This window comes from Herpailurus yagouaroundi, unplaced genomic scaffold (genome assembly GCF_014898765.1).
Source record: "Herpailurus yagouaroundi ecotype Mexico unplaced genomic scaffold, PumYag 29, whole genome shotgun sequence".
Lineage (NCBI taxonomy): Eukaryota > Metazoa > Chordata > Mammalia > Carnivora > Felidae > Herpailurus > Herpailurus yagouaroundi.
This window is the reverse complement of record NW_024412377.1, coordinates 66,457,177-66,476,094: the sequence shown is the minus strand read 5'-3', so window position 1 is coordinate 66,476,094 and position 18,918 is coordinate 66,457,177. Positions and strand designations below refer to the sequence as shown.

Here is an 18,918-nt window from a genome sequence, read left to right as displayed (position 1 = left end):
TTTTTAATTTTTATGCTCTTCTCCCCAGAGCAGCCACCTCAATGTATCCTTCCCCACCCCACCCCCAGAGGGTGCTGGCTTCCCAGAAGGGGTTCCTACAGCATCAGGGTCCTCCCTGGTGTATGTCCCTGAGTCAGACAGCCTGTGCGCTGGTCAAGCTCCAGCAACAAATTCTTTGCAGGATCCTGGACTAGTCACTTCCTCTCCTGTAGCCTTGGTTTCATCCCCACCAGGCTATTTTGTCATGAAGACAAAAATGAGATAAAGGATGGAGTCTGCCTAACTTGGGGGCCTGAGTTGATATGCATGTTCCTCCCCCTCCAGGGGCTAATGTCTATCGAGGCTCTTCCACCTGACCCATGGCCCACTCTATCATGGGGCAATCACATTTGTTGGTCCATAAGAGTAATAGGTATCCCTGCTGGGGCTTCAGAAGGGCAGGGGTGGGTGAAGGGGGGGCTTGCCTGAAGGATCTGCCAGTTTTAGGAAAATACCCTTCTCTTACCTGGTGTCCCTTCCTCTCTATCCTGGCACATGGAAGGGTGTCTCTGCCCACAGAGAGAAGATCCAGGGCCCAGGAAGTGCAGGGGAGGTTCCACAGCCGATTGGGGAAGGGACATGGGTTTGTCTCCCTACCCCCATCTGGCCAAAGACTGTGTGCTCTGCAGTCCCCTGCCCAGGACCCCCACTGCCCTGCTGTCCCTGCTTCCTTCACTTGGTCTATCTGAGGCTGCAGAATCATTTGTCAGCCCAGTAGGCCAGGGGGAAACAACAGTGACTAAGATGGACAAGGTCACTGCCACCAGGGCATGTTTATCATATTGTCAGCAAACAAGTGTAAATAAGTAAATAAGGTCATTACAGAGTGGGATTAGCACTATGAAGGAAGAAAACTGGACAGCATGGTAGAGAAAAAAGTTGGGGAGCACTTCATATCTGGTGTCAGTCCATTTGGACTGCTATAACAAAAATACCAGAGACTGCGTGGCTTACCCAAAAATTTATTTCTCACAGTTCTAGAGGCTGGAAGTCCAAGATCAGGGGGTCAGCATATTCGGTGTCTGTGAGAGCCCTCTTCCAGGTTGTAGACAGCCAACTTCTTGCTGTGTCCTCACAGGGTGGAAGGGGTGGGGGAGCTCTCTGGGGTCTCTTTTATAAGCACACTAACCCCACTCACGAGGGCTCCACCTTCATGACCAAGCACATCGCAAATGTTCCACCTCCTAATACCATCACCTTAGGGCTGGGATTTCAACATATGAATTTGGGGGGAGGGGAACACAAACATTTAGACCACAGCTTCAAGTGACCAGGGAAGGCTCCACTGAGGTGTTCAAGCTGAGATCTTCAATGAAGCAAGACTTTTGTGGTTGCAGGTCTCAGAAAACCCACTCAGAGTCACAAGCACATACACATGGAAAGAATGTGTTGGCTTGCCTAAATGAGAATGTCTAGGGGTGGTTGACTTTAGAAATTCAGGGAAATTTTGGAATCTCCCTCTATCTCTCAGTCCTGCTCTCCTGCATTTGTTTGATTCACATGCAGGTTCTCTCCCTGTGTATCCTCTGTTCAAATCCCTAGGAAAGGGTAAAGGACAAGGACTGTCATTTTCACTGGGGTCAGAAGATCATCCCTGCACCAAATTCTGATTGACCAGGCCTGGGTCATGAGCCCACCCCAGCAGCTAGAGGGTCTGGCCAGCCCAGACAAAGAAAATGGGCAGTGGGGGTAGAGGGCTGAAGTCCCCCAAGAAAGGCTTGGGTTAGACTTCTGAAGAAAGGCACGTTGGGTCAGCAAACCCCACTGATTTCCCTCAGGAATTTCAAGGATGAGGTGCCATGATAGGGGGTGTGGGGGTGGGGGGTAGTTCCTGACAAACGGGACAGCAAGCACAAAGAACTGGAGTGGTTCGGAAGAGAGTTTTACCTGTCTGAGGTGGTCAGGAGGTGTCCCCTCAAGGTTCCCATGTCCCCTTGTTTGTCTCAGCAGCACTGGGATTGAGTCTGGCTTCTCTGCCCACAAGCTGGGCCCTCCTTCTGGGAGGTCCTCCCCACTCTCTCTCCCTATGTGGGCTACCTAGGGACAGGGATGGGCACCCAGCCAAAGCAGACAAGGGACAGAACCTGCTCCCACCACAACACCCAGTATCCTCTACAAGGCTCTAACGCATCCGAAGAAGCCCACAGCCATGTCTGCAGAGACACACTCAGTCCCAGTAGAAGCAGAGGACAATAGCCAGATGCTGTACTCTATTCAGATCCAGACACTGAGGAACAGTGCGATGACAGGTGGCAGAGGCATGGCTCCCCAGAAGTGTCTTCCCTTCCCTCCCTTTGCCCCCCCCCCCCCGCCCTTCCTCCTTTCCTCCCTGTCTCTGTCTCTCATATTCACACCCCAATACTCTGTGCAGTCAGGAAGAGAGAGTCTGACAACAGGAAGTCAGGGGGCACGTCTTGAGGTCCCCAAGGGCTTCCTGGCACTGACCCTGGTGACAGAGGCAGTATGGCTTGGGGGGGGGGCACACAGGGTAGACTGGTATACAAGGAACACACCTCATGGGAGAATAATAATTACTATTATAATAACAATATCATACATCCAGGACAAACCCAGTTGCCCCAAGCCAACTGCAAAATCCATATGTCCAGCAGAGCCTATGTGAGTAGTGGGAGGGGCTTCCCGCCTGCACCTCCAGGCCTTACTCATACCAGCTCCCTGAGGAGGGGCCAGCCCCTCCTCCTGCTCCTTGCTGAGGCTTAGCACAGGGTGAGGAGGCTGGCACTGCCAATGCCATCCTTCTGTGCTGGACATGCCTGCACCAGAGAGGTTAGGCCCACCTCCCCTCAGTGGCCTGGCAGCAAGGGATGGATGAGTGAACCTATAAGGGACCAAGTGGTGGCAGCTGTGGGGTGCGGCTCCTCTGAGCCCACTCTCCGCCCTCTTCTGGCTCTTCCTGCGGGCCTGCCCGTGACAGGAAGTGGCCAGGAACACTCATGGCACAGACAGGGCATGCAGAGCGGGCCCATGGCATGCTTGGCCCGCCAGGTGCCATGCAGCCGGCCTGGACTGTTGGGCAGCTGTCAGAGGGCTGAGTGGGCAGTGGAGTCCAAGGGGTCCCCCTTGGGTTGGACCTCTGATTCAGTCTGTGGTGGGGCCTCCTGGGAGTTGGGCCCCTGGACAGGCAGCTGCAGAAATTCTGGAAGCACCAGGTCCTCTTTGCGCAGAAGGCCCCTCTGGTCATTGGCCCCGCTGCTCTGCACCCGATTCAGCAGCTCCACTAGGCCTAGGGGTGACCACAGAGTCAAGAAGCCCACCAGTGCAGACCTGCCTATGCTAGCCCACCACTGTTCTACTGCCCTTATTATGACCACAGCCTCCCCAAATGCCCCCCTCCCACCCTTCAGGCCCTCTGGTCCTCCAACCCCAATGGACATTGTTCCAGCCCCAATAACATCAAGCCTCAGATCAAGCTTCTCTGGTACCACCCACCCTCAATGGTCCCCAACCCTTTTGGTCTCTAGTTCCCACCATCCCCGAAGTACCTTCAATGTCACAGGTCTGCCGCTTCCCAGTGATACTACTGGTTGCCTGGGCCATCGAGTTGAGGGACAGTGAAGAGGGATGGGTGGCCTTGTTCTGAGTTCTAGGCTGGCCGCCCTGCGAGAATGTGGAGTCAGAGCCACAACTGGGAGGGGAGGTGCAGTAGGCAGAAGAGGGAGCCCTTACTCTCACTCACCTGGCTGCGGCACGGGGCTGTGTCTCCAGCTTCAGGAGTCTTCACCCCTATGGCAGAGAGGGCCACCCTTACTGTTTGCCTCCCACCTGGACCCCTTCTGGGCCAGGGTCATTTCCAGGGACCAAGCCCCAAGGCCTTGGTTCTCTACCTGGGAGAATGTCCAAAACCAGTCTCTGGGCTGCCACCGAGCTCACTAGCTTCCCCAGATCCAGCGGCTGCTTCTCGCCTGGCTGTGGGAACAGGTCAGCAGCCTGCAGGACAGGCAGCCCGTTCCCCGCTGTCCCTCCTCTGCCCTGCTGTCCCCCAGCTCACCAGGCACAGTGCCACCTGCTGCGGGCTCAGGCCGTGCTTCGTCAGAATGGGCTGCAGCGCCTCCTGCAGTCGCTTGGTGGGCTTGGCGGAGATCCGCACCACGCGATCCAGCGCCGCCAACTCGAGCCTGCACGGGACCCTAGCGCTGCGGAACCGCGGAGAGCCGACCCCGCCTCTACCCCAACCCATCCCGGACGAGGCCCAGGAGGGGGCGGAGCCTAAACTAGGGTGGGGTGGGACAACTTGGGGGTGGGACCTCAGTCCCCGGGACGCGGTTAGCACTAGGGACAGGACCTGAGAGGGAGTACAGCAGCCAGAACTGGGACCCAAGCCTGGGAGGAGGGGCACTCACTCGAAGGTGATCCTGTTCTCCAGCCGCACTTCCTGGTCCGCCAACACGGTGCAGTCCTGATCCAGGACCAGAGCCTTCTGCGGATGCCAGTCAGGGTCTCAGAGTCCCTCCCTCCGCACCCCTAACGATCCCCAGGGTCCGAAGGAACCACCTCACTTCCACCCATGGCCCCCACTGGGGATCCCTACGGGTCAGAGGGAAAGGCGATGGGCAGGTGAGCGATAGCGATGTGGATGGAATAAGACACCTGGCTGAGTCGGAGCCTAGCCAGGGAGAAGGGTGGCAAGAAGGTTGGACAGCCTTGGAAAAGAAACGGAGTTATGGGAAACATGGGGGTGGGATGAGCACGAAATGGTAATGAGGCTGCTTGGATATGGAGCAGGCTTAGGTCCTGGATTATGGAGCTGCCTCTTGTTGGGCCAGGCCAGTCCAGGACCCACTTCCTGGATGGCTGCCCACTTTTGTCTCAGGCATGTGAAATCCATGGATGCATTTCCTCCCTCACCACCCACCTTTGATCAGCCACCCAGACCTTGTCCCTTTTTTGACACTTGTCCTGACACACAGTAGGTACATAAACAGTAGGTAGTGACTACTGCCCATGTAGGTCCCACTGCCTGCACCAGCCCAGGGCAGGGAGGCAGCCTCTTCCAGGGAAGGCCTGTGCTCTGCTGCAGGGACAGGTGGAGTGTGGGTGGGGAGTTATATTCGGCAGATGAGAAGGCCCATCTGGGCTTCAGAGTCTTCCCCGGGTGGCCTGAGTAGGCAGAGATCCTCCCACTACTGCCCTCACAGTCCCACTCTCCAGGCCCCTGAACTTGCCCTGCACTTCTTATTCACATCCAGACTTCACTTAAGTTGTTCCTTCGGCTGGGAATGTCTTTTCCTGACAGTTCTGCCAGGCAAACTCCTCCCCATCCTTATCCTCCCCTCATCAACAGCTGCCTCTTTCGTGAAGTCTTCCCGGAGCCAGCCAGAAAAGCTTACTTTTCCCTAGAAACTCTCTGAGGCTTTGGCTCCTCTTCCCTGATCACATCCTGCCTGGCTTACCGCCAGCCTGTGGACCTGGAGGACAGAGCTCAGGTCTGGGTCCCTCTGCTCACCTACCTGGCAGGGCCTTAGGCCTTGTCTGGGAGAATGAAATCCTATAGGGTCTCCCTGGAATGCAGCATTCTTTCTTCGAACCCTTCTTACTGGATGATTTGTTTTAAAGTACATTTCCCCCCACATTCCTCTGTAAAGCTTAATTCTAGTTTGCACCTCAAGAAAACTTTTTTTGTGGGCTAGGTGCATTTGAGTGCCCCTGATGGCCTTTCAAAGATGGTCAGTAGGGACTCTGGGGGTCATGGGGGAAACCCAGCTCTGGCAGTGGTTCTCCCCTACTCTCCCTCCCCAGAGCATCACAGTGAAGATAATGGTAAAGCTGGAAACCAGGAGGGGAATGGGGTGGGGAAAGAACTTTCATGGGATGAGAGTGAAAGTCTGAGTTTGAGGAGTTGGTGCTGGGTTGATTTGGAGCTGAGCATGGGGGACGGGGCAGGGTTGTGTTGAGGATTGGAATTAGGAAGGGGGTGAGGATGGGGATGGAACTGGGGTGGAGGTCATAGCTGAGCACAGATAGGAATGGGGTTGGGATCAGGAAGATAGTTAGAGTTGGGGACCAGGCCAAGTCCACACCTGCTCATTGCCCACCAGGTAGACTTTGATGTCAGGTAGAGAGAGACCTCGTTTCTCACAGATGCCTGCCAGCATGGCACGGATGGTGAGGCCAGGTCGGGCCAGGGCCAAGGAGGCTGTGCCATCGGGCAGGTACACGCAGCAGTACTTCCCTGGTCTGCTTTCGCTCTCACCTTCTGTGCTCCCAAGGCTTTTCCTGTGGCTCTGATTCAGGACAGGGGTGGAAGGAAGGTCATGTGTACATATTCAGGGACATGCAGAGAGTTACACAGGCAGGTAAGCCCACCGGGGTGCACACATGCACACACATGCCTACGGGCACACTTTTAGGCAGTCAAAGATACTCCTACAGGAACATATGTATGCTCACATGTGTGTAACATATGCTCATATGTATGCCAGGTGTAAGGACACCCAGAGACAGATCCTCCCACTGACCCCCACACATCTGCTGTGTACACCTGGGCGCCCACACGTGCACACACACACACACACACACACACACACAAAGGGAATGTACACCATGCCATGCATGGGGCCCATTGTGGTGAGGACAGGAAGAAAGTGAGGAGGCTAAGGGATTGGTAGCAGGAAGATGTAAGTAGGAACCATGACTAGGAATGATGGTGGCCACACAAAGGGGCATGAATAGTGGCCCTAGCCTGCACGTTGTCCCCCCCCCAGCAGGCCGCTCACCTCAGATTTGCTGCTGACAAAGGCAAGGAAGCCGAGGTCCAGACTGGCAGACGAGTTGAGGGAGCCCTGGGACTCTCTGCGCAAGGCTGAGTTTGGGGCCCCGCCTGCCAGTTCTAGAGGAGACGGAGCAGTGAGCAGAACAGCCCCTCCTCCCTATACCCCCTTCTCCACCGCCAGGTGGACCCCGCTGGAGACCTCCCGCAGGGGTCTAACGCGGCTTGGGGCCACGGAAGCGTTGGTACTGAGGGGGCTTCCCAAACTTCAGGGCTCTAGTCTGGAAACCGAACCACCGAGGGAACGTGGTGGTCACAGGGTATTTCGGTTTTCACAGATTTACAAATAGGAGGAAGGGGGCATTCTCAAAGCTTGCCCAAGCTCCCACCCTGACTTGTCTGTGGCCTCCGACCCTCACCCTTGCGGAAGGACTTGCGGAGCGGGCGGCCGCCAGAGCCCTCAGCAGAAGGCTGGTGCCCCAACTCCTCCACGCCCAGCGGCAGCGACTTCCCGGGCTTCAGCTTCGGTTTCTGCGGGTGGAGGAAAGGCGCTGGCTCAGGGCCGGACCCCAGCCTACGTGCAGACCGTGGACACAACCCTACAGATCTGCGCCCGGCCCACTGCTTCCCACTGCCCCTCGTCCGCACCTTCCTGGTGGAGTCGGGGCTGCCGGGGCTGGAGGAGCCAGGTTCCCGCAGGGGGCGTCCCTCGGCCTCCGCCAGGAGACATTCGCGGTACAGCGGGGACTTGACGAAGCGCGCATAGCTGTCGAACTTCATCAAGTTGAAGATCTGCGGGACCCGCGCCGGGGCGGTGAGCCGAAGGGGGCGCTCGACTTGCCCCCAGCTTACCTGGCCCTGTCCTCAAGGTTAGCTGGGTCCCCAACCTAGCACCTGAGACCTTAGCCCCTCCCACGCAACTCCTTGATCTAGCCCAGTGCCTACTCTTGGCCCCGCCTCGACCTCTGCTAGGCTCCACCGCCCCTAGACCCTGCTCCACCGTAGCCTCTGGTACCACCCTCTGACCCGCGCCCTGCCCCTGCATTTTACTTTGGTGCGGGCATCCAAATCCACATTTGCTCCTCTCCGTAGGCAACTCCAACCCCATCCCACCCCTGACAACGGGGCTTCGCCCCTGGATCTAGTCCCACCTCTTGTCCTTTCTTCCAAGGCCACTCCCCCTAATCCCAAACCGAGGCCCCTGGGAACACTCACCTGGAGCTGCTGTTCCCGGAACATGTCCGGTCGAGGCTCTGCCAGCACCTCCTCGCCTAGCCAAGCCTGCCGGTCTATGTTCACTGGGCTCAGTGCCTGGCTGGACAGGAACTCCCGGTAGATGTGGCGGGCCTCCTGAGCGAGCTGTTGCAGGAGGGACAGGTGAAGGTCAGGGGCATGACCCAGGCTCTGGTCCCACCACTCTGCCCAGCTCGACTTTTCCCCCACCTGCTGGGTGTCGCTGGCAGGGATCTGCTGGAAGCGCTCACAGGCCTTCCAGAAAGTTACATTCTCAGCACTGAACTCCTTCTTCAGGAACTCCTGGTGCACAGAAGGAAGAGGCAGGCAGAGACACAGAGACCCAGTCAGGGGATGCGGTCAAAGAGATTGGGATAGAGATAGGGCCAAGAGGCCAAATCAGACAGATAGGGCCAGACAGACAGATGGGGCCAGATCAGAAGGCACAGAGAGGAAATGGGAGGCAGAGACAAGTTCCCTGCTGAGAGAAAAGGAAGAAGATGCCAAAGAAAGGCTGGATGAGGCAGCTGACACAGGAATTCCACTCTGGCCAGCTTGAAGCTCCATCCATATCCTCTCCCATGCCGGCCACCCTACCCCCGCCCCCCACCTGGTGGCCACTGCCATCTGCCCTCCCTATCCCATCCCAGGGCTTACAGTGAAATATGCCAGCCCCAGAGGGTCCTGCAGCAGCCGCTCAAAGGACAGGCCCCAGCTGGCCACAGGCTGCTCCTCGGTGGAGAAGGGGCTGCTGGGGCCACTGGGGAGGCTGTGGATACTGAGAGAGCTTCCTCGGCCATCACCCTGGCCCTGGGGCCCTGCTGTGCTGCTCAGCTCTGTAGGTGGATAGACAAATGGTGGTGAGCTTTGTGGCCTTCCCCAGCCCTTGGCCCAACCCCATCAGTAGGTATTTTCCCAGGAAAGATACCAAGAGGTGTCCCCACCCTTTTCCACATACCCTCCCCCACCCCAGTCAGGCCTCTGTCACTTACCTCCATCTGAGACAGCCAGAACCTACAAGAGACCCAAGGTAGATAGTCAGAGCAGAGCCCGGGGTAGATTCTCAAGGGACAGCTCTGGGCTCAGGCCCCAGGACTGGAGCTTGTTTTCCTCTCCCTGGGGGGCCATGCTGGGCATTCCCAGTGAGGTCACTGCTTGCTCAGCATTTTGCTCAGGCTACTCCCGGCTCCCCTTCCATCATGTGCCAACCACTGTGTGCTGGAATTTATGCCAGTTACTTTCCATTTGCCCCTGGTTCCCTCCTCCCTCAGCACTTGCTGGGTAAGCCCAGATGTACAGCATGGTGAGGATCAGCACAGACTTTGAATCTTGTCTCTGCCATTTACTAGCTGAGTAACTCGTTACTTGTTTGTTTGCATCTGTAATAGGAGATGGTGATAATAATAGTAACTTACCTTCTGGGACTATTGTGAGGATCAAATCAGTTTAATACATTTCCAGCACTGAGAACAGTGGCCAGCATGTGGCAAGTGCTGTATCAATGTTTGCTGGTGTCTTTGAGGAAGGAAAGGTGTCTCTGAAGCCAGTGATCTCTTTGTTGCAACTGTTTCCTCTTGGAGAGGAAGACCCTGAGAGACCATGGGCCCCACCCCATCTTGGGCTGGGATCAGGATGCAATTTTAGAATGTAAAGCAGTCATTCTCAAACTCTAGTGTGTATTAAAATGGCCAGTAGGAAACCACCTCCAGAGATTCTGGCTCTGTAGGTCCAGGATGGGGTCTGAGGCTCTCCATTTCTAACAAGTTCTCAGGCAATGCTGATGCACTGGTCCATGGACCACATTTTGAGTAGCATTGCTGCAGAGACCAACTTCATCCTCCCCCCCCCACCCCCCACGTACAACTCTGACTTCTCTGGGAATCCAACCATTAGTGAAATAGAAAAACTCTCCTTTCAAAATGACTCTTGCAGTGGTTTCCCTTGGTCTTCCTACCTTCCTAGCAGCTCCTCCAGTTTCCTCCTCATCTCCTACCCACACAAGATGGCCTCCACCCCTCCCTGACTCTGCCTTTCCCTCTCCCACATCTCCCCAGATCCAAACCCACATAGCCAACTTCCTGCTAACATCTCTGCCCAAATGTCCCACAAGCCCTTTGAACTCAGCCAGTCCCAAGGAGAAGCCACCTCTGCCACTACCAGAGCAAGGCACCAAAACAGTTTCCCTACATCCTGTCTTTCTTCCCACTACCTGGGCTCCTAGCACCAGGGCCTGATCATCCCCCCTTCCCTTTCTCTCTCTCACATCCTCTTCCCACTAGTCCTGTCACAGGGACCACCTGTCCCTTTGTTACATCCCCACTGGAAACAGGTCTACAAACATCTCTCCCAGGAAGCCTCTCCCTGCCCTCCTATCTGGGATCTCCCTCTGTGCTCCCCACTCTCACCTGGGAACACTCAGGTTCCATATCTGTGAGCCAGAGCTGGCCTGCAAATATGTTAGTACATAATTAATATCTTGGCTCTCAGACTTTTTTTCTTTTTAAGTTTAAAGGTGTTTCCCACATTTAAAAATCAGGAGTTTTACATAAACTCCTGTGATGCTTCAGCTACCCAGAGCTTCTCCCCAGCATGACAACTTTGGCTGGCATTGAATAGCAACTGCCTTCCCTACAAGGGGCTCATGCTCTGTTCAGAGGTCTCTGAGGCCAGTTTGCCACATTCATGTTACTTATGGAGGCAAGTGCTGCTCCAGACCACCTGAGTTCAATTTGTGCTGTGTGACCTTGCACAAGGCACTTCACCTCTCTGTGCCTCAATTTCTTTCTCTGCAGAAATGGGGCAAATACTTCTGATTTCAAAAGATTCCTGTGATTAAATAAGTTAAATATATAGATAAGGAACTCAGGACACTATCTGATATGTAGTAAACTTTCATGGAACATTACTGTTATTGCTGCTGTTACATTAGTCTTGACCATGCTCCACTTTGAGTTTGCTAGCCCTGCTATGGAGCACAGGTGTTGGGGCCTGTCAGACTCAGAGTCAAATCCCAGCTCTGCTCTTTTTTACTCTTACGCCCTCGGGCTCCTCCCTAAGCCTCATCTCACACCTAGAATGTGGAGGTGAGACGTTACTGGAGAGGAAAGTTAGCACAGTATCAGAGCGTGGCCGGGCCGAGCGCCGAGCCCATTGGCCAGCGTACCAAGCCCCTCCTGGGGGCTTACCAGGAGAGGGGCGCCCTCTCCTGACCCGCCCCAGCCCTCGCCCTCCTGCCTCTGCACCCCCCATGTGATGGCTTCTTCCCTTCTTCCGGGTCAGCTCCAGGGACTGCCAGAGAAAGTCCCAATTCCTGGGTTGCATGAGGAGGACGAGTTGAAACCCAGGGTAACCTCCAGCTTGCTCCTTCCTTTCCTGGCAGCCCTACTCATGCCACACGTGCCAGCCTCAACTGCTCTGCAGCTTTGCCACCCTCAGGGCTGCTCTCACCACCCTTTGCATGGGTCTTTTGGAACCATCCTGCCTTCCCCTCTGGGGTGGCCGCATGGCCACCTCTTGCCCCCCTACCGTCCCCCACTCCTCGCCACTGGCCTCTCTCTGGCCTGCCCTCCGTCCTGGGACTCAGATCCACGCACTAGCTCAGAGCCCCCACTGCTGCTGCGGCAGGCCTGGAGTTACAGACTGGGTAAAGGCGCCTGGGGCAGAAGCCAGCCCACACTCCTATTTTGTTTTATTCTTGACCTTGTGTGGAATTGCCTGTGTGTGTCTTTAGGTGGGACTGGCTCTCAGGTGGGGCCAAGCTCCCTGCCCTGGGAAGTGGAGCAGCTGCTGTGTTAACAGTCGAAGCGCAGCCCGGGGCCTGACTAATGAATCCCTTCAGCCTCCCCCACTTCCCTCCTTCTCACTGCGCCCTACACTTTATCAAACTTTTCTAGGTTCCCCACACCCCTTCACACTCCTGCTTCCTGCTTCACTGCTTTCTCTTGCTGGGCGTCTGCTCCTGCTCCCCTCACTGAACTGACTGCTCTCCCGATCTCTACTCGCTGACATCAGTCACCTACAAACACCACCAGTTTCCCTGAATCCTCCTGCCTACCACACTGCTGTCCACCCACGGCTAGGCCTCTCTCCTTATCATTTGGTAGCTCCTAGAGGGCAGGTCTGGTTTACAGAGGGAGCCAACCTGAACTCCCTCCCATGAAGCACCCTCCTTGCTCTGGTGCTAGGAAGCAGCCATCAGGACCTTAGCAGTCCTCCTCTGCCATCCCATGAGGCCCCAGCACCTCCTTCGGCAAGGATCCTTTACCTCTGAACGCCCCATATCTGTGGCCGGCAAGTCATGCTTCTCGGCCCCTCTTGCCCCACTGGTTGTTGATATGCATAGTTGGGTCTGAGATGGGGTAGGGAGAGAGATCCAGAGGTGGGAGGGAGTTAGGATAGAGTTCAATTTCAGGTCAGCCACTCAAAGGCAAGCAACGTCTTCCTCTGGACCTCGGTTTCCCCCTGGGTAGAAGGGGGCTCGGCATTTCCAACTCCTTGGGGCTGCTAGGAAGGGTGAGCGAGTGTGTGAAAGTCACTGGCATGGGGCCGTCAGGAGCTCTGCTGACCAGGGCTCCCACCTGCCCAGGCTGCTAGGCTTAGGGAAGTTGTGCTGAGTAGGGCCTGCCTTGCCTCACCCCGACTTGCCTGAGAAGTGGTGAGTGAATGGGAGAAAAGGGGAAGAAAGGATGAGGAAGGGTGTGGTGGAAGGTGAAACTCTGACCCATGGTCAGGCCTCAGTTTGCCATAATTTTTTTTCTTAAGCTTGGCAGAACCGCTGGTATCTAAGAATACTAAGGTGAGTGTGGAGGAGCAACATTTCTGAGCTCCACTTGTGTGGCAGGCACTCTCGGACAATACACATCCATGTTCTCACTCACTCTATCCTCAAATCCTTATCCTGCGTGGCAGGTATTACTACCCCCATTTTACAGACGAGGAAACCTAGGCCCAAAGAACTCACACAGTGGGGAAGGGGCTGAGCTGAAGTTAAAATGCAGGTGTGCCTGACTCTGGAGCCTGAGTTATTTCCTCCACTAAGCTGCCTCCCTGGGTGGGCAGGAGATGTACCAGGGGAGCTGGCAGGCCCAGGGCCTTAGCCCTTTGGACACAGGTGGGCAAAGTCAATCAGGGGTAAAGAGCCCAGGGGGTCCTCTTGAACTCTGCCCTCTGTAGCGGTCAGACCTCAAAGGAAGGGGCGAATTATTTAGCATCTTCTGTGCTGGGCACTCTGTACCATCATCTCATTTCATCCTAGTTGGGGAAACGGAGGCCCCAAGATCCTCTCTGGGTATGTGCACAGAGAACCCTGGGTGCCTGGCCCCTTCAGCCTGAGCCGATCCTGTGGAGCTGAACCCTAGCCCTGAGCTGGATGCCAAGAATACAGACAGAGTTACAGTAGGCTCTGCCTTGCAGGTCTCCCCAGATGGGATGACTACCTGGGCTCCCTGAGAGTGACAGGATATGATAACCCCTCCTCTCCAGGCTTTAGGCCCAGCTTCCCCTTAGGCCATGTCCCTGTACAAACACCCTGTGTTTCCCCACATCCAGATGCTTCCCCATGCCATCCCCTCCTCCAGATGGCATATCCTTTCAAGAGCTTCCTACTACGATGCACAAAATGAGACAAGAAGTCAGTTCTCCCTCCTCGGGTCCTTCTCAAGCTTTCTCTACCCTGGGCCCATGGCTCTTACCCAAATCTGAATTCTCTTCTGGTATTTGTACCCACGTCTTTTGTGCCTTGCCAGACTGGGAGCTGCTTGAGGGCAGGGGCTAGGATGATGGGTTTGGGTCTTCAGTGCCTAGGACAGGGCCAGCATAGAGCAGACCTATGGAGGGGTTGCTGAATGAATGACTGCATGAACAAATGAAGTGGCAATTGGGGTTGTGTAATGATGTCTCTGGGAGGGGGCTGGGAGCCATCTCTAAGTGACAGGTTTCATTGCAACTGCCTGACAAGCTGAGTGGCAGAAAGCCGAGGCTCACAAATGAAGCTGCCTCAGCAGGGAGTGATGGCAGCAGTGGGTGGGGGTGGTTGCAGGGGGAAGAGGGGGAGGACAGAGCCAGGCCGTTCTGGGAGGTGGGAGAGCAAAGGCATTGAGTCAGATAGTCTGGGTTCAGATGCAGGCCCCTCTACCTGCTGGCTGCCTTCAGCATGTCAGTTGCTCCTCTGAACCTCCCTCGAGAGGTTACTCATGGAAGGAGCCTGACTCCTGGTCCATAAGTGCTGTGCCACAGATGCTGATGCCTGTCCACCCCTCCCATGACAGTTGAGCATGGTCTTAGAAAGCTGACCAATGGCCATCAAGAAGCCAATCTGTGACCCTCAGGATTTCAACAGGTGACAGGGAGAGTTCAGAACAGGCCCAGGAAGAGCAAAGATAAACCTGTGTGTGAAGGTTGCTGCAAGGAGCCAGGGCATCTATGAGCTTTCCAGGGTTGGGGGCAGTGGGTGCCCTCCCTGCTCTGAATGACTTTTGGGTAGAGAAGCCATGGGCTGATGTGGCAGGGGCAGAGGCAGGGTCTGTCCCTGGGCATCCTCAGTTGCCCTGAAGTCCTGGGCACTGCTCAAAAGCACCAACCCAGCACCAACCCACCCCATCTGGGGTGGTCATGGGAGTGGCCCAGTGTCCTTGGCCTGCATACCCTAGTGTCATGTCTCTGGGTTGGAGTGAGAGGACCGTAGGTTCTTGAACTTTCAAAGTTAGGTCGATGGCAGAGACAGTGAGGTGGGGACTGGGTCAGCTTGGAGGGGTTTGCCTCTCTCCCACCAAGCTAGCCTGGGGCTGGGCAACAAGGAGACACTAGACAAAGGAGAGGTGGAGAAAAGCCTTAGGAATTAGTAGGGAATTAGGAGGGTAAAACCTCAGTTCCTGAGTGAGGCAGGGGATCCATGAAGAGGTACTGAGAGTGAAGGGAGGCATGGGGCTGACATTTATGGGGCCCCCACAATGGGTCAAGGGCCTCATATTCATCATTCTACTTAGTCATCTCAACAAGATGACTTTAAGATCTGTTCCAATTTCCTCATTTTATAGGTGAAGATACTGAGAGTCAGAGAGGACCCTAGTATGGGTCAGAGAGGACCCCTAGTAAGAGACACACAGCCAAGAGTGGAATCCAGGTCTCTCTAGACCCATTGGCCTTGTCCCATAGTCCTAGGCTGGGGCTAGGTTGGAGGCTAGGACACCGTCTGGCCTTCCTGGAGATGGGGTTCTGCCAAGTGGGCTGGTATCCTAGGGAGGAAAGGCCTAGTACAGCCTGCCCCATTAGCTGAATGAATAAAGAAGCTGGACTGTCCGAGGGAAGCTCTGATTTGGAGGCCAAGCAGCCAGGGAGAGGCTTCAGGGGGTGGGGCAGCAGTAATAGCTAAGGCATCCTAGTGCCCAGCTACTCCCACCCTTCCCGGTAGCCCAGGAATAGAAAAGACAAGATGTACCAAGCTGGCCTGAGCCTACTGACCCATCCCAGGCTGCCCAAAGACTACTAGTTCTGGCATGAAGCCTCTGGAGCAGGTCTAGCTAAAGGGCAGTGACCCACTTGAAGGTTGCCCCTTACCTGACTTTGGGCATCAGGACATGGGATGAGTAGGGGAAGGCTGAGGCTAAGTGAGATGTGGAGGCCTGGGCCTCTGGGAGTGTGTGCAGGGGTCAAGGGCCATGCTAGGTCTCCCAGCCCAGATGGTGCCAAAGTGGCAGGAGAGGGAGCAGTGGGTACCAGAAGCCTGTGACCACTGTACTCTGCTGTCATGCCCGAGGTTGCCTTAGGTCCCCAGCAGGGCCATCTGGAAGGTCCTACAGGAAGGGCACCAGGTCCTACTACCTGCTCCTGTCTGTACCCAACTTCTCCCGCCCACTAGCAGCATGCAGGCTCTTCCCCAACCCTGCCGGGTGTGCCTCCTGGGCTCCACCCTGGGTGTGCCCACCCCCTCCCCCGGGCCTGGCCTGGAGCCCACACTCACCATGCGCCCGTTGGGGACGCCCAGGTGCTTGGGCTTCCCCGGCATGCCGTTGCTGTTCACGAGTCCCTGCCGTGAGGAGTGCCCACCATGGGGACTGTGGGCAGCCCCGGCCAAAGCTTGCACGGTGGCAGGCAGGCAACAGAGAGAGCCCAGCTCCGCTCCTGTGGGCCTTCACATCCTGAAACACCAGCTCACTACCTCTTTTCTCTGCCACAGGAAGTGTCTCTATAGAAACCGAACCACAGAAAGAAGCAAGGTCTAAGTGAGCGCACGCCTCTTCCTACATGCACACACACACACACACACACGTTCACATGCGCACACACACATGCCACAATGCACTCTTAGCAGTGCCCCACACTGTCACCAACACATTGCCAGAGGCCTGTATGTGTCCAGGAAGTGGCCCAGCCTGGTCTGGCCCAGCCAAGGGAGCTCCAAGTTCATGTCTGGGCACACAGAAGTGTGTGCTCACACCCTTAGTCAACTTTTTGCACCCTGACAGGGGCTTCTGTGGACATGTGTACGTGTGCACCAGGTATGCACACATTTTACTCAGGACACACTTATCTCACCCCTGCTGTGTGCCAGGCATGTGCACACTCAACACCCCTCCCCCAGGCAGTTGTGTGCATGCAGAGGTACTATCTCTATTCCCAGATACTTCCCAGGCATGTGCCCACATGTACAGACAGATGCCCACTTTGCATGCATGGTCATATACACACAGACCATCCAGGTGTGCATGTTATAAACACACACTCTCCCTTCATTAGAAACACTTGGGTGTATGTACAGTCCCTTGGACAGGGACATGTGGCGGGCACAACTGCATATAGGTGTATAAGTAGTCAGCCACCCCAGTGACATGTGCAAGCAGGTATGCACATGCTTACCCACCCAGGCAGGGGAATGGATCAATTGCATCTGTGTTTGACATGTGTGCATTCATTTCCACCCACATAAAAGTTCCACCTTGGTGTAGTACTGTCGACTGAAGAGTGACACCATGCCTTCCCAGCCCTGACCCAGTGCCAGCTGAACTCAGGCCCTTTAGCCAGAGTCCTCAGTTTGCCTCGTTCTTACACAGGCACATACCCACTACAGGACTTGTTTTACCCTAAGTACGGGCTTAGAGCCCTCATGTCCCCCACCACTCTGGTTTGGGCGCCTCTACTGTTTTCTACCCTTTACGCTACTGCCCTCTTCTAGGGCCATGACCTGAACCCTTCAGTGGCAGAAACTGACTCTTCACCACAAATTCATGTCCTCTTCCTCCTGGGCACATGGTTAAACTTTAAATTCCCAGGCTCATTTGCAGTCAGGTGTGGCCATGTGACTAGGCCCACCAATTAAATGGGAGTGAGATGATGAGCACCATTTCTGGGCCAAGACTTTTAAGTAGTATGTGCCCTCCACATTCTCTCTTTCCCCTTTAGCTTGGCTGGATGCAGAAGATGATGAGGCTTTAAGGGATTGCGGAGCCACAGAAGAAAGGAGACAGGGTCTTTGTATTAGGGCACAAAGGCAAGCCACCCATTAACCAGAAACACTAGCTTTGTGCTGTTATGAGAGTGAGGAATAAACTTTGAGGTGTTTTACACATTAAAGTCTATTTTTGATAGCAGCTAGTGTTACCTTACTTAATATACCTCTTCACTCAGCCCTGACTCACCTCTCTCCAGACACCTTGCTCCAGGCCACCCAGATAGAGGGATTCAGTCAGACTTGGTGTGTATATTGGGGGTTGATTTGGAGCCTGGAGCATTGCCAGCAGTGGTCTTAATAAGGTGCCATTGACATGACAATGTCAATGTGCCTGTGAGGGTTTTATGGAGTGTATGATGTCAGTGGAGACTGCTTGTCTGTCTGCTGGGCTATGGACCTGGGCCGAGGCTTCATAAAGGGTGTTACCATTTACAGGGGCTTCTCCCAACTTCATTTGTTCCTCACAACCTCTTTGTGAGTGGTGCTCATTATTTACATTTTACAGATAAGGAAACTGAGACTTGGAGACAAATGAGTTCCCCAAGGTTACACATCAAGTCAGAGACTGTTGTGAATAAGTGTGCTTGGGTGCCAGGAGCTGCTCCTGGGCCATCACAAGCCCAGGTGCCAAGACCTCATCTTCCTCCCCGAAAAGGCCCATTTACAGTCTCTGACCCCTGCTAAGGTCATCCTCTCCTCTGCCCACCTCTGAACTATGGATACCAATTTTACCTTTGACCACATCTTTACCCCAGGGACCCCAGCCAACCCAGAACTTCCCATCTCTTAGTCCTTATCTAATTTTCTCCACTCCACGAGAGCAGTGGGGTACCTCCAGCCCACAGAACACTGTTCTCAGCTTATCTCTCCTTGGCTTCCCACAGTAGATCAATTTTTAATATCTGATCCCCCTTCCCTCTGGAGGCTTCCTGGGCTCAGGCCTTGTTGTCTCTCATTTGGCCATAATAACCTGCTATTCAGTCTCCCCACCTGCTATGCCCCTCCAATCTTTTCACCATAGTCAGAGAAAACCATGTTGGCCCCTCCCATGCTTAAAACCATCCCAGTGCTTTCTGGAAAAAAGCCATGTTCCTTAGTTGGGAAATTGAAGGCCCTTCAAGTTCTGGCCTTAGCTATACCCTCCTCCACCTCTCCTCAGCCATTCTGAACTGCTTTCATCCCATATGCCCCCGAGCATCCTTCTGGGCCTTTGCATCTCCTGTTCCTTCTGCTAAGAATGCCTTTCCTTTTGCTGGTAAACTCCTACTCATTCTGCATGATCCAATTCCAGGTTTTAGAACAAATATTCATATTTTTACTGATTATTAATCACCTCCTTTGTGCCAAGCACTGTTGTAGATGCTGGGGATGCAGCAGAAGTGGCCATAGCTGACAAAAATCCCACCCTTCCTAGAGGTCTAGTGGAACATACATATTCTTGTTTGTATAGATATAATTTCTGGAAGGGAATACC

The 18,918-nt window shown here is 54.9% G+C and overlaps 1 protein-coding gene across 1 annotated transcript; it reads right to left on the bottom strand.

The window, feature by feature from the left end:
* Nucleotides 1-2,556: 2,556 nt before the first annotated feature.
* RGS14 (regulator of G protein signaling 14) lies at nucleotides 2,557-16,221 on the bottom strand. Its single transcript, XM_040446230.1, has 15 exons — nucleotides 15,957-16,221; nucleotides 8,992-9,013; nucleotides 8,657-8,835; nucleotides 8,210-8,302; nucleotides 7,982-8,125; nucleotides 7,415-7,558; nucleotides 7,186-7,297; nucleotides 6,774-6,886; nucleotides 6,078-6,281; nucleotides 4,401-4,477; nucleotides 4,049-4,175; nucleotides 3,885-3,966; nucleotides 3,737-3,783; nucleotides 3,543-3,657; nucleotides 2,557-3,283 (listed from the first exon to the last, which is right to left on the bottom strand). Exons 1-15 carry the CDS (start codon nucleotides 15,999-16,001, stop codon nucleotides 3,081-3,083), a joined length of 1,707 nt encoding a protein of 568 aa, XP_040302164.1. The 5' UTR covers nucleotides 16,002-16,221; the 3' UTR covers nucleotides 2,557-3,080.
* Between the last annotated feature and the right edge of the window lie 2,697 nt (nucleotides 16,222-18,918).